A 16,440-nucleotide genomic window follows, 5' to 3' on the forward strand; every position below is an offset into this window, starting at 1 on the left:
ACCATAAATGGGAGACCACTTTACATGGTAAAGTTTCTACTCGGAATTCCCTACATATTTTAAACCTATCAGAATCCCTGTGAATTGCTTCCAGCTGACCATTTATGGGGGCGGGTTTACTCGCTATACCAGAGTTATATGTATCCTTCTTAGAATAATAGAATACTTATTTATTTATTTATTCCAAATCACATCAAAAAGATGTTCATATGCTACAGAAAACAGTTCCGTTTATGAACAGCGAGGATTACTCTATTCAAAGTGTCAAGTTCTATCAATGACAACACAGCCCATGTTTACATCACTGTATTCCAGCTGACCATCAGGAATTCACGTGAGGTGGCACTTAGTTCACCTTTGATTTTAGGTACATTATTGTTTCACATATATTAGAAGAATACTTTGTTAGAATTTTTATATTTTGGCATTAGATTTGTTACAAAAAGATTTTACAGATAGATCAGGAGTATATAAAATAAAATATAATATTGTGCATTTTTATAAAGTTAACGTGATGAATATCAATGTTTTAGTGTAAAGCTTTTTGTTTAATTTGACGTGCAATCTGTTGTTGAATTTTTTTTGACTTGATATAGTCCTCTGACAGGTTTCATAAAATTGCATTTTGTACAAGTGACAAAGCTTTTCGTTTTAAACATACAAAATGTCAGTCGAGTTGGATATAATCTTGGCTATCATGTGTATTTACCAAAATAAGGTTATTTGACACAAACGGACTTAACCGTACCTATTCAAACATTTTAATATACATGCAAAAAATAAAAAGAACACGCTTTAATATACAATGTCATGTACATACAATGTCATACTCACATTAATAATGACAAGGAACACGAGGAAATTGAACATGTGCATGTTGGTGCACATGCCCTGCACGTGCAAAATATGCAATATTGGTCAAAACGCCTAATGCGGTTACTTTGGCCGTGAGTCGACCAAAAATAAATCAATAATTAGCTGCAGTACCTATTCAAATGCTGGTATGTGAAATTTTGTGTGAATACATGCATTATTAACAAAATAGTAATACAATATAAACTGACCGACTAGGAATTTTGTTGAGTGTATATCTGGAATGAATCATTGCTCCAGTGTGCTTCTACTATTTTTTCAATTATAACTTTTTTTACAATATTTGCCTGTAGCCTGTTTCAAGTTTGTTGCTGCTGAATTTGTGTCACACCAATATGTAAGTTGAGAGATCTAATCAAGATATTTCTACTGAACTGAACTCAAAACGTACAGTTGACTGATAATCTCTGGAAATGTGGGGCTTGTTTACTTTCATAACATTTCTTGATTGTATGATAATAAATCAGAAATATCAAATTATTCTACAGTAAAAGCAGGAAAAAACATGTTTTCAGAGAAATGAAACAATATTGGACAACGTAAAATTCCATAATAATAACTAAGAAATACTCAATTCTGCATATAAAATGCAGGTTTTCAGAGATGTGGCAAAAAGCTAAAAAAATAAGTAGCAACTTGGACCAAAAGGCGAACATTCAGGAACATACCTCAAAATTTTAATGACTTCGAATACTATTAAAGAAATGATCTGTAAAATGTATATCACAATGAAGATCTGTTATGAAGATATCTATCAACTGGTTTATTATGGGAATCGTTTGCTTTATTTTCTTCCTTGCCTTTCTTTATAAATAGCAGTTTTTCACATACTTCAAATGTAACAACACCCATCGCCATTATGTTCTTGAGGAGAAAAATAGAAATACCTTGCGACAGGCCATGCCATGTGATCATACGTGTCACAAACAAAGGCAAATTCACTAGGTACGCAATGGCAAATTTATGTAACATTTCTAATTTCACTGGTAGTTTCTCCAGCCCAAATTTAGTTTTAGCGAGCGTGAACAATGGAACTGTGGGTAACAGGAAGTTGATACAACACGCGGCAATAATGGCGTAGTCAAGTCCTTGTGGATAAGTGTCGCGTACATCTTTTTCAAAAAGATTTTCTAAGTTGTCTACTCCGTCTAGAATATCAAAGACAACAGTAGAGGTGAGTGTAGTGATGATATCTTTTCTATGTCCGTGCTGAACATCATTTAATGTAGGTAAATAACTCAAGAACACGATCCCGGTGAGAGCAATCGTGGTTTTTAAAGTGTTTGGTCCAAAGAAGAACGCTTCTCCGAGATCAGTTGAAAAAGTTCTAAATATGACGGCAATTTTTATATCCATAACAGCGCTGTAAACAAACCAAGATATATAGGTCAACGGTAAATGTTGTAAATCAGAAAATGTGAGGTCTTGATTGTGTTTCTCTATATTTATATTTCTGGAGGCCATGAGAAACGATATGACAAAGAGAACTGTGACAAAAGCGTCGGCGCCGTAAATTGCTGCCCATGTATATGAGAGGTTATTCATTAGATACCAGTTCATAGAAACTGCTTGTAGGATCACTATCGTTAAACACAGCGTCCTGGTAGTCCAGTGGTGCATACATCGCTGTGCTTGTCGCCGACCACCCATACCTACAAAGAACCAGTTCTTAAAACTGTCGAACAAAGGCGCAAATGAAGTTTTCGTCAATTTTGTACTAACATATCCTTCAATACAACTGCCTGTCAATTAACCAATTGTTCGTATATTTCTATAATTGCCCTTACGGCAACAGGTGTGTCCATTAGTGTATTGCTTCAAAAATGTCATAACAACATCAGTCGATGCTAGCATTAATATACTTTTCTCCCACAGGACCTGAAATATAATCAATGTTCTCAGCAAGGTAGAGATGTGCATATTTTCTGATCTGTTAGATAGTTATAATGACGTAAAAAGCATATTCAAACCATGCACATTAACAAAGTTCTTCTCTATTCTCGTTAGTCTTTTAACCATTTCAAAGAGTAAAATATAAATAATTTAATATATTCAGAATCCGCTGGGTTTTAAATTGCCTACACGACTGAAAACATTTTCTTGAAGTATCAACTGGAAATAGATAATATGATAATTATAAACCGTTAGTAAAATATACATTATCTTTGGAAGTGTTCTTGGGAATATGCAATAATATGCAATGAACAAAAACATGCAATTTTATTCAGATGTTTACGCCACCTCGTTCCTTTACTAAGTGCTAAATCAATACAAAGTTATATTTCTTCATGTTAAGCAAGTGTGACAATAATGTCTGAGCGAAATAGAACCTACATTTCTTCAGACTACAACATAAAGACAACAGGAAGCTTACAAAAGCCAGCCTCCATACATGACACAACGAAATATCGTTATGTTTGTGTTTAGCCTTATTTCTTAGATACAAGAAAATAACACAAGAAAACTAAAATGCGTGTAATTGCCATTGTGAAAAATATGGACTTAGTCTAGATGATAATGTGATAAAAAATTGAATGAAAATTAAAAGTTTATAAAAGCCTGTATACTTTTATTCCTTATATTGACATACAGGATACTGCAGGAATTTCTTTTCATACTGAATATAACATACGTACTCGTTGAACAAAGTAATAAAATTTGAAGCTCTATCGAGCATTTTATGAATTTGATAAGTTCAATGTAGAAAGACACAAATGAAGCATTCGTTTAATTAGATGTAGGTTTTTCTTGCTGAAAAATCTAGATTTCATCTTTCTTTTCCCATTATAGACCAAGTCAATTCGACAAACGTCTCCTATATTTGAAACAACGTGAACGTCAATGCTTTATTACACTAGTGTAATACCAAATTTATGTAATGGCTTTATTTCTACCCAACGGCGTCAAACATGCGATAAAAATGTTATTTTAAATATAAAGCAATTAATCGAAATAACAATGATCTATATACTTCTGTAAGCATAATTTAAACTTGTAAACGTCTCAGTACACGTGTTTTACATTAAACGTGAATATTTCAGTATTCAGTATATGTAATATTAGGTTATTTAACATTGTTCTGTACAATACAAGATATATTTGGACTCGTACCCAGCTGGGAAAACCATATTGGACTCGCCGCGTATTGTACAGAACAATGTTAAATAACCTAATATTACATATTTTACCGTGAATAAAAGCTGATATTTCTGTTTACTTGTTTCATAATAAACTCGAGCATTTCAGTGTTCATGTTTTACAATAAACAAGAATACTTCAACATGCGCACGTTTTAACGAAAATTTCAGTATATGAGCCGTGCCATGGGAAAACCAACATAGTGGCTTTGCAACCAGCATGGATCCAGACCAGCCTGCGCATCCGCGCAGTCTGGTCAGGATCCATGCTGTTCGCTAACAGTTTCTCCAATCCCAATAGGCTTTAAAAGCGAACAGCATGGATCCTGACCAGACTGCGCGGATGCGCAGGCTGGTCTGGATCCATGCTGGTCGCACACCCACTATGTTGGTTTTCTCATGGCACGGCTCATATGTGTTTCAAAATAAACGCGGATATTTCAGTATGCGTTTTTTACATTAAACATGAATATTTCTGATACATGTTTCATATTCAAAGCGAATATTCCAGTATGCGTGTATTACACTAAACACGAATATTTCTGTAAACATTTTTCGCATTAAACGCGAATATTTCTGTAAACATTTTTCACATTAAACGCGAATATTTCTGTAAACGTGTTTACAGACATTAAAGTATACGTGTAATTGAACGCAGATATTCCGTTACACGTGTATTGCAATAAACGCAAATATTTTAGAATATCGCTACTATAGATAATAAACAAAAAGAAAAGGGCTGTTAACTTTTATAATAAGAAAACTACAGTTCGTTAAATACACCCCGCTGAATTTACTACGTTTCGCTTCTTTATATACTGTAACGCCGGGGAGTAAGAGAAAACACGATGCTATTGAGAAAAGGCTCGAGGAAGGAAACAATAATATCACTATCTTATTTGGACTACTAGACCTGCGGAGGCTTAAATTTGATTTAGTAGTGATTAAGTATATTATCAGCCTAAAATTGTTTTACATTAAGCGCAAATATTTCAGTAAACGTGTTTCACAAAAAAAAAATGCGAATATTTCAGTATTTGTGTTTTACATTTAACTCGTGTATTTCAGCATGAATATTCAAGCATAAGTGTTTTATAACAAACACGAATATTTCAGCATACTTGTATTACATTACATAAAGGATATTTGTTTTTTGGTGTAAGATTGGGCTATCTTTCATGAGTGAACAAAAGATGCAATATTTTCACGAGTGGCACAGCCACGAGTGAAAATATAAGATATTGTGTTCATGAGTGAAAGATAGTCCAATCTTACACCAAAACAAAAACTCTTACATGTAGAACAAACAAATTGTCTTCTTTTTTTTCATGTTTAGGGTAAAATTACCCATTTCTACTTTTTACCACTGAAAAATATTAAAAATATTATTGATATTTTTTACTGTGAAAATATCAGATACATTTCACCCTAATATTTCGATAATTCACTAAATAAAATGTAGTTAATGCGAATATTATAATTACCACGATGACTGAAGTTCTAGTAACTAAAATACACTTAAAGAAAATAATAGTAAAACATCTAACCTGTAGCTCTACCTCTAAGTTACACCTTTTTGTTTATGATCTTCTCATCTAGCATTTTGCATATAGCTCGTTCAAATATAATAACAATCATACAATGCCATGAGCAAATATTATTTAATATGCAAACATAACAGATTATATCAACCATCTGACCTGATGATTTGGTATGTCAGTAATGTTTGCAGTTATTGATTGTAGAAGGTATCAGAATCAATGATGGAATCAAGTACTACATAAATATGTAACCTTTGTACTACAGGTATGTTTGAAAACGAGTACCATTTTCGCTTCTTGTGCTTTCAAGAAATAAATAATAATGGGATTTTGCGAGGTTGAGTGTCAAAAAAGTCAGATACGTATAAAAAGCAATTAGATTGACCTGGTTGATCTTAACTGCAATTTGTTTTTAAAATTTTCAAAACCAGTAATATCGGACAGGCGAAGACTGTGTTACGCGTTGGAGAGAATTGGCCAATATAAATGTTCGTCACCAACTCCAAAGCCTGACCTTAGACGAGTTTAGTTTAACTTCACGTATAGTCTGATATTCGGATATATTCTGCCATACAACTGTATGAAAATATCATATTTATCAAATTAGGAGACAGCGCTTCTCGGTCTATAGTCGCCTACCAAACTTTCAAAACCTCACACAAAAGTCTGTAAGGCCTAAAAAAGAATTCTTGGTTTCCGGTAACATGCTAAAAAATAAGGGCAGGTAGGTCGGAATTCATTTTTTTATTTTTGGGGTTTTTTTTAAGTGAGACTTTTCGGATTTTTTTTTGTCAAAAAATGAATACAAATAAGGGTGTTATACCTTTAGAGCATCAGTAAGTTGATTTCTAACATCACTGACCATATTTAAAGCAGAAAAAGTGCAGTTTTGCAACTTTGAAAAAAATATTCTCCAAGACAATAAAAACATTAAGGGTCTGGCCAAAAATTTAAGGTAGGTGGGGATACCGGAAACAAACAATTCTTTTTACGCCTAACCACACACCTGAAATAAAGCTATTGCAATATTAACATGAATGTATGTCTATGGTTACAAACCAACTGCAATACATGTCTAATATCTAGTTTTCTGTTTACAAGACCTGAATTCTGTGCTCTCCCGGTTGCGAAATCTGGTGATGAAAAAAGCTAAATTTGCCAATTTTCAAATCGCTGCAGGAAATTCCCGGCAAATGATAGCACAAACTGCTACACGGTTTAATACTCCGTTAACACTGTAAAATCTGAAAATAATCTCAAATATATGTGCTATCTGTACCGTTTTTTCACTATTCCAATTTTCCTGAGGCCCCTGCTAAAATGACAACTCCACTTTAAGCTAGCTCAACGAAGGCATGTATTCGCATCTGCAAGTCATTACGTCATAATTTCAAGATCAAGGTTACTCATCTAATTTTCTATCAATAACTGAAACTTAATTCTTGCCACTGAAACTTCAATTCTAGCAATTATTATTATTTTAAAGTACAAATATGCACTTCATTTCGTAAATTGCCTCTTATTTGTAAATTTGACCCTGGCTAATTCGACACTAACAGCTGAAAACTGTTTACTGCCTCCTTCGCAGAAAACTTTTGCAAAATGACCGGCTAGCGCAGAGGCGCCTGATGAGTGCAAAACAGGTTGAGCTCCCGTGCTGAAGTTCTGATGAATAGGTGTGCATTGTGTTTATAGACCTGCGAGGTATTTTGAAAACAGTGAGCGTAGCGAAAATGATGACAGACTTACCTAAAAGAAGGAACAATACCGGACGCTTTAAAATTGTGTGATACTAAAGTGTAATCCTCCCATTATGTTTACTTCATTTTGAGATACCAGTGTCGGTAAAGTTGTCCAAACTTTCCGAACATCAGTAACTCTAGAACGTTTTCTTTTTTATTTGTTTTTAGTAAAGTTTATTTTAAAGAAATAATCATATAATGCTAAATGTCGCCGTTGTGTGGACTTTCCATTAAGAGCCCCATCTACGACCCTACCATCTGTGGATGCACTATTTCTTTTTACCTAAACGGGTGCGCTATACATGCATCAATTCCTGATGCTGAAAAGACTGATATTTCTTTGGACATGATTCATGGAATAGAACACGGGTGGTAAACGCGCAATCCAATTCCCGCCGGGAATTCGCTTAAAATGGGTTGCGCGACGTCCGGTGCTGGGTGTTGCGCATCAAAATACACAAAATTTAGGTAGGTGGGTTTTTGTTTTTGTAAATAATGACAGATTTAAGAGTGTTTTCGAAAAACGCAGAATGCTTTTCGACACGAAAATGAATAAAGATCAAATGTGTGAATTACCAGCTTATTAATTTAAGAATCAGCCGTGTTATAACGAAAACTCCGCTGACTCGAACTGTCAAAAAAATATGGAATCATGAAAAATGCAAATTTTCTAACTCTTGTGCCTTTTTTTTCTGGAAATGTGACGATTCTAATGAACAAACACATGTAAAACAGTCATGAATATTACAGGTACTTGAATAAAATGTTGTTTTGGGGGAAAAGATTGGCAAAAAATAATCGGGAATAGGGTTGCGCCCCGGGAATGGTAATCAAATAACCCTTTTTACTCCCTAATTGTTTTTCCAATGTCCTTGTTTCCTTCTTATATTATTTTTATTTATTTAGTTTTTTTTTTGGCAAAAAACTCCTGTGTAGCCAGTGTCCTTATAATAGTAGTTTACGGTCAACTACACATAAAGATAGTCCATTTGAATGTTTGCAAAAATATACAATCAACGCTGACACTAAAAAAGATAATAGGTAAGGGTAGATTTCTCGGAAGCACAGAGAACCACAAACACAGCCTCAGAGCTATTTGCTGTTCATATTGAGGTTAAAACAATTGTAACATTTGCCTCAAGGAATTTGACTTCAAATGGTAAAATGCGTATTCCCAGCGGGAATTGGATTGCGCGTACCACCTGTGTAGAAGTCATCTGTTCTTAGAATAATGATATCACGCAGTAGATCTACATGTTTTGTACAAAAACGCATTTTGTCAAGTGGCTAGAACGCGAAATTTACATGTTGGACACAGAATATTTTAACGAACAGTACACATTAGTAAGACAGACAAACGATCAGAAATGTTTTGCAAGTCAACACTATCCTTACTGATATCGTAGACTAGATCTAGTTGAATCTGTGACAAGATTTTTTAGATTTTACATTTTCTTTGGGCGATGCTGTCTAACAATGCGAAATTGCAAAATTATCATATGATTCGTTTCTCTGCAACAAATAACACATAAATTTAGACATAGATCTCTGTCCAGTTTATTCAAATCTTGGCAGTAAGGATAGTTTCTTATAAAATTACAATGTCAATGTCAAGTGGGACACAAAACCATACAATAATGAGAATTAGTTATACAGAACTATTTTTATTTATTTTGCCGGTCATTGAGAGTAACGCCGTTTGGACGGCACAGAATTTATGTAATATAAAATGCCCATCTTGCAATGCACCAGTAAATATGAATATCAGCAATTAGTACATGACATTTTCATTGCATGAAAAACCCGTGCACATTTGGTAAACATTCGTCAACGCAAATGTTAATGTTACAGTTCGTTTTCATACAATCTGACTAATGTACATCTCCTATTACGCTACCATTAGGATCTGGAGACGAGCTATTGATAGCCTCGTTCTGACGACCCTTCCGCTAGCCAATCAGAGCCTTAATTACAGCATTTTGTAAATCTATATTTAGCCTGGGTTTTTCATATTTACAGTTCTTATGACGACCACATCGCGACTATGTCCCCGTGTTTTGAGAGAAATCATATGCCATGGTACGGACTTGGTCACGTAAAGTATCAGAAAGCCGGTTAGCTCAATTGGTAGGGCACTCGCCCTGTAAGCGAGGGGTCCTGGGTTCGAGCCCCGGATTAACTGCACATTTTTCTTACTCTTTGACATTCGGCGCTATTTTGATGGTTCAGCCAAATGCTTGTTGAAACAAGTCGTCTGACTGGTTCAAATAAAAATAGATTTGCGAAAATAAAAGTAGCAATATTGGAAATCCAGAATATACAGAAGACGAATGTGAACTCAGGGTTCAATATTTTAGTTTGTCTTGTATAAGAAAAACGTGAGCTCAAGCTAAAACAAAACATAATCAAAAAGTAGAAAGGTCATTTTGTAAGTAGATAAATTTTTGTTTGAGAACATGTAAACACGTATGACCTAGTAATCGAACTGTGGTATGCAGTATGCGATGATGATTATAGGTTCTTTTCAATGTGAGTTTGTTCTTATTTAAAGACCCTCCACAGCAAAGTGACTTACTTCTACCCCACCCATCCCCGTATAAACTTCAATAAGATAATTCAAATAAACATTTTATGCCCTTTCTGGATTAACGTTTTCACAACTTGATTTGTTTTATCCTTTCAGCAATTTCAAAAACATTACTAAATAACTATATTACGCTGTGGAAACAAGCTTAATTAAATACATCAAGGATTAAGCATACATTAATTTAATTTAATAAAATCGAACACATTTGTCAGTTTGTAAAAAAAATAGATACTTTTATGCAAGCTCCGTAGCATCAGCTCCAAATTTTATAACCAAGGTATATATCTTACACTCACTTTATGAGCTCTGTTTGATGGTGTAGTAAATAAAAAGCCAACACATATCTTTGATTGAAATCTGTCATTTAATATGTAAATGACGAATTTGAAAACACAGTAAACAATAAATGGTTCTGTTACAGCATCATACATAATATGTGATAGGTGACTAGTTTTATCAAAAAAGACAAATATTAACAATTAATATGCATCATCAAAGGTGGGAATCTAACCTTTATGCCATATACTGAAAAAACATAATAAATGGATTTCATTTATTAACAATAACCCTATCCGAAGAAAGTGAGTGTATTATTTATCTATCAACCTTACTCAAGTGTTACACCCTATAACATGCAGAAATTGTAAAACAAAAATGGCACATGTATATTTAACATGACGAAATAGACTAGAGGTGAGCAACCCGTGACACCATCAGACCCATGATTCCATCGCACCACTAGAAATACAAATTACAAACATAAAAAAACTAAATATTAAAACAATCATCCACCCCAAACAAAGGTGCATGAATGTCTAAAACCCAATACTGATATTAGTTTTAAGAGGATAACTGAAGAATACTTGTTAACATGATAATTACAAGGTGAGAGCCCTCGACCCCATCACTTTTATGACCATGATGTAACTATATTGTTGAAGCTTTGGTCCCACCTGATTGTTCTCCCATAAGAATGCGAATATACTTTTTATAAGCGTTTGAAGACCACCTGCCCATAAGTCGATTTTTTTCCTCTGGAACACCCGAGAAAGCTGCTTGCGATGCAGCACCAATGCGGAAACTGTGACCTTTGTAAAAGTCAATACTATAACCTGCCCAAGTGAGTGACATTTGAAACTTGGTACAAAACAAAGATCTTGTCAATGGACTATTATCAAAAAATAAAAATAGTGGGCCAGGTAGATGGTTACGTAGTGTGTAATACGAGTACAATGCATGTACTGGGCACATATTCCATTCATGGTGACAACATGGTATATGCAGTTTATGTGTCTTGCCTCGACTATATTTATAGTATTTCAAAACCAAGTCAAAGCTATTTAGTTCGCCACGGAAACGATTGAATGTTACATGTTCTGTTCCTATAATATACGAGTCCGGAGAGGAAGAAGTAAATTCTCCAACTCGAAGGAAAGCATGAAAGTCCAATAAATACATGGCCGTTAACAGTATACGTAGGAATTGCGAATTGCAAACAGCGTCCAGTGACCGTATTAAGTTATGCAATATTTCATTTGTGATTGGTAAACGTGTGTCTGTTTTAGGAACTAAATTATGATAACCTTGCAATGCTTTTTTGACTAAAAACAAGTGTGTAACATCTGGCAAGTATTTCAATTTCATAAAATTACCAAGTGCAGAGATACATGTTGATACTGTGGATGCTGCTAATTGTTTGTTAAACAGAAAGCTATAAATAATAAAAGATGGTCTCTATCTACAGGCACACCATAATGACTGTTAAAATTTTGTGCCAAAAATTCCTGATAAACATCAAAAGCTCTCTGGTAGACAGTGTGTGTAGATGGGGATAAAGAGCTGTGTACCAGATACGAAACAAAACCAACTAAAGGTGAAACTGTCTAATGTTACATGCTGGCGCTTGAGTGGCTGATATTCGCACATTTCCAAACAATCGTCTATCTGACGTCGAGATAGTTTATCAGCTAATACATTAGTAACACCAGGAAGATGTGTGGCTTTAAACAAAATGTTATTTTTCAAACACTGTAAAACTAATCTTCTGACCAGGCACATATAATATTTGAGCCCCGAGTGTTTATTTATTTATCAAGCCTACAACTGCTATATTGTCACGAAAAAAGTTGATACATTTGTTTTTTGCCTCTTAGGTGCCCAAAACTCCAACGCCAACACAATTGGGAACAGATCTTTGAGAGAAATGTGTAAGTTATACCATGTTTTTGGCCATTCATCGGCAAACCAGTAATTTCCTAAGTAACCCCCAAAGCCTATGTTAGACGAATCTGTGTACAGACACAGTGCAGTTTTTACCCATCTATCTGACAAAAACAGGGATTTGCCATTAAAATGTTCTACAAAAATTGACCATGCTTTCAAATCAGCCCTCGCTTCTTTTGTTAGCCGTCTCCTATGATGTGGCTTCTTTAAACCCAGAGTTAAATCTATTAAACGGCGAAGGAAAGTACGACCTGGGGTAACAACAGAACAAGCATGTGAGAGCAGTCCTATAAGGGATTGTAATTCTTTTAATGTAGCCTTTCTCCTATTCTGAAAGGTGTCCAATGCAACACGAATTTTTTGGAGCTTACTTAAAGGAAGGCGCTTCTCCATAGCAAAAGAGTCCAACTCAATACCTACAAAGCATATGGTAGTGCAGGGGAGAACACTTTTTTGTTTCTTAAGAGGAAGGCCTATCTGCTTTGCAAAATCCAGGAAATGGGTCAGGTTATTCAATGCAGTGTCATAATTTTGTGATGATACAAATAAAACAATCATCCAAAATATGTACACATCCTGGGATTTGAAGTTTGTTTTCAGCTATCCAGTGGATTGCTGAGCTGAATTGTTCGAACAAACTGCATGTAAAACTGAGACCCATCGGTAAAGTTGTCATAGTAGTGTTTGTTGTCTATGCAAAACACCAGTAAAAAGTGATTTTGTGGTGCAATTGGAATGATTTTAAATGCATTTTGGACATCATTTTTTTACAGAAGCGCACCAGGTCCAATAGTTTTCACAAGTTCTACCGCATCATCAATATTCTGATATTGAACAGAGCACAAATCTGATGGGATTCCAGCATTAACAGATTGACCTCCTGGAAATGATAAATGATGTATGACATGAAATTCACCGGGTTCCTGCTTTGGTACTAAACCCAGAGGTGAAATCATGACGTTGCTAAAAGGTGGTTCGTTGAAAGGACCCGCAACACGACCCACATCAATTTCAAAGGCGATTTTAAGTTTTAAGACCTCTAAATTTTCGGTCGCAGACTTTAAATTCCCAGGAAATGTATTATGGTGAGTACCTGTAAAAGGTATTTTAAAGCCCTGTTTGAAACCGTTCACCAAATATTCCGTTACTTTCAAGTCGTACCCTTGGAGCTAGTATTGTAGGTTATCAGAATTAATTAATAGGTGTGACAATATGAGAAGTAGCTTTATTATTTAAGACTGCAGGCACTGTGCATTGGGTTTCGTCATCAGTTCTTCGACTTGAAATTTGATTGCTCCTTTTGGGCTGGCTTTTTAGAACTTACAATTCGTCCATGAGGACCGGAGCATTTTTGACATCTGTGCTGAAAGGTGCACTATTTTCTAGCACAAGTCCCGTTGTTGAAATCAAAGCAAGGTTTGTTTTGTTTGGATCTTGCGCCAAGAAAGGACTGTTTTTTCTTTTGGTTTAATTAACCCCATGGCCAGCGCCTGCGTGTACAATTGGGTATCGATATATGAAATCGAAGCCGACCTAGCTTCTTTTAAGAGACGAAATTGTCTATCGTAAAAAATGGCAGCGGACCCTCCCCCTCCCCCACGCCCCCGATTGCTTTGCAAGTTTATGAACTGTGTCGCAATTTTTATTAAAGCAGGAGCCGATGTTGGGTGTCTGTCTGTGTAAACACATGTAAAAATATGGAATGCATTGAACCATTCGTCCCCTTAATGCAAAAAGGTACCATGAGCATATGAATAAAGAAGGCACTTGGTACCTTTTTGCATTAAAGGCCTAGATTCACTACTATATAAGTGTCCCCCCCCCCCCCCCCAAATCCAATATACAACTCCCATCTTATCTGCTGCTTATCAGCGATTATGTAATAGCAACTGATTAGAGGGCAATTAGCACAGCAGGGACCCTAACTAGACCATGAAGATGTGTGCAGTGGAGTTGAAAGAAGTTAATTTTATTTTGATATTTTGTAGATGATAATAACTATCACTTTAATGTTATAATAATGAAAATAGTAATAATAGAAATAATCATAATCATAATAATTATTATTATTATTATATTATCATTAGTATATTATTATTATTATTATTATTATTATTATTATTATTATATTACATAAATAATAAATTATATGATGATAAAAGATACAATAATAATATTGAAAATAATAATGATAATAAAACACACGTACAGTGAAAACTTCCTGAGTTCTTTGTGCTGATAAACAATATTTTTCGATTTGGAAATTGATTTTCATGTAATCAACATTATTTGAATATAAAATTGTGTTCCATCTATACTCGATTTTCATTTTCAGTATGTTGCCTAAAGGGACTTTTATCATGCTTTGCTTTGTAACTTTGAAATTCACATTCTGTTTTCAATTTATACAAATGTTATTTACAGTATTCTGCAAGCTTTAGATGAGTGACAGTCACATTTTTCAGAAATATCACAATTCTCCAGACAGAATTTGAAAAAAATAAAACTTGCATGTTTCTTTAAGTAAGTTTCTCATTATTTCATTATTGTGAAAATAAGTTTCTGATTATTTTATTATTGTGTTTGATCAACAAATATTTTTCTTTACATAGAAATGCCAAAAAAACTAGTATAACTTTAAAAGTTATCAATTATTCATTAATTCACAATAAATTACATCTTTTCCCCTTTTCACTAATAGATACACTTGTAAGGTAGACTGACTCTCCAATAAACAATGACCCTTGTTTATTGAAGTCATACTGTGATGGTCATTAGCCCCCAACTGTGCTGGTGAAGACAAAAATCCCTTGGCCCACTGCCAAAATCTAGGCCTTTAAGGGGGCGCATTGATCCAGCGTTTTTATACTGGTCGACGAGTTAAAAACTGTTTTGAACGACGGTTCCCCGCTGCCATTTTCGACTAACTGATATTGATAATCACCTTTATCTAATATGGAGTCTAACTCCACAAACTGGTCTGCTACAATCTTAGATTTTATTTTTTCATCAATACCAAGAAAATGTGGACGCAAAAATGTGGCAGAATTTTGATTCATACCCGAAGCTGCCAAAGCTGGTGTAGATGCAGATGCCGAAGTGCTTTGCGTGGATTGCAAAGGTATCTGTTCTTCTCCAAAGTTTTGATTCTGAGGATTGCCAGGCGGTATTACCTTCAAGTCTTTTAATACCTGTAATACACCCTATGTGACACAAGTAACAATATTTGATATAATTGTGTTCAAGTCTTTGTCTGATAAATTGGATGTGTTAGCTTCCGTAACCTGCTCAATTTGGTTTGGCCCTGTTTGGTTTTAGCAGCTTTCCGGCTGCAACAGCCTTAGCTGTTTTTTTTTTTGTTTGTTTTTTTTTTTTTTTTTTTTTTTTTTTGTCTTTTTCTGGGTGGCATGTCTGAAATGTAGTAGTGACATATGAAATAGATAACCATATACTAGTGCAAGTAAAGATCAACTTCCATGACATAAATTGTATCTACACCAAGTCTCTTCTTGTAAAAGTTTACAACTGTATGACAGTCATCCCGTGTTTAACCATACCTTTAAATACCTGTACATATTTGCACTGCACTTCAAAATTATTCCTCTCACATTGCGGAATTTTTTTTTTCATATCCCAGGTTGTTGAAATGAACACCATCCATCTGTAAAATTGTAAAATGTTAGCATCAGAATGTTTCATTCCTTTCAAATTCCAGTATGTTAACTATATTCATTTCCAACAAGTTCTTGTTTAAATACCTTGTTTGCTTCTCTCAGTAATTCATTGTATACATGTATATACACTGGGATTTGGCGGGTGTGTTGCCTTGGAATTAACTGGCAAATAAAAGTATGTGTCAGATGGTAGCGACGTAAGAAAAAGTTGAGCAATTGAAACAATTCGTAATGCTATGGCCTCTGCATTTAATGCATTAGAGCCTGGTGAATCAATGTCGTTACCACACCGATGAACATAACAACTTAGTCAGGATTGTGCCTCACTAAAGAATCTTGAAAGAACTGGACATGGTTCGAGTTTGTTATACAGCCGCCACTTATTCCGCAGAACTTTACATCAATTGCCGAATTAATATTAAATGGATCATAACTTTGCAGTTTATCAATATACGCCTCAAACCGAGCTATATGAGAATCTTCAAAGAACAGCAAAGACATCTCTAGCACCAAGTTAGCTATATCTTACTGGGTCGAAAATGACCGACTACGAATAAAGAAAATTAAAACCATACAAATACGACTGTCCTGTGTTGTACACTACGGCGATGTCTGTAGCAGAACATTACATTGCGATGGACATCAAATTGTAGTAAAACATCA

At 34.7% G+C, this 16,440-nt stretch overlaps 1 protein-coding gene across 1 annotated transcript; it reads right to left on the bottom strand.

Moving 5' to 3' along the window:
• Positions 1-1,186: 1,186 nt before the first annotated feature.
• LOC123535430 (transmembrane protein 121B-like) lies at positions 1,187-2,706 on the bottom strand. The gene has a single exon (XM_045318088.2). It carries the CDS (start codon positions 2,521-2,523, stop codon positions 1,597-1,599), a length of 927 nt encoding a protein of 308 aa, XP_045174023.2. The 5' UTR covers positions 2,524-2,706; the 3' UTR covers positions 1,187-1,596.
• Between the last annotated feature and the right edge of the window lie 13,734 nt (positions 2,707-16,440).

This window comes from Mercenaria mercenaria, chromosome 12 (genome assembly GCF_021730395.1).
Source record: "Mercenaria mercenaria strain notata chromosome 12, MADL_Memer_1, whole genome shotgun sequence".
Lineage (NCBI taxonomy): Eukaryota > Metazoa > Mollusca > Bivalvia > Venerida > Veneridae > Mercenaria > Mercenaria mercenaria.

Bases quoted from the DNA above. Each gene is read 5' to 3' on its own strand.
- LOC123535430 (XM_045318088.2), bottom strand. From the start codon at position 2,523: ATGGGTGGTCGGCGACAAGCACAGCGATGTATGCACCACTGGACTACC.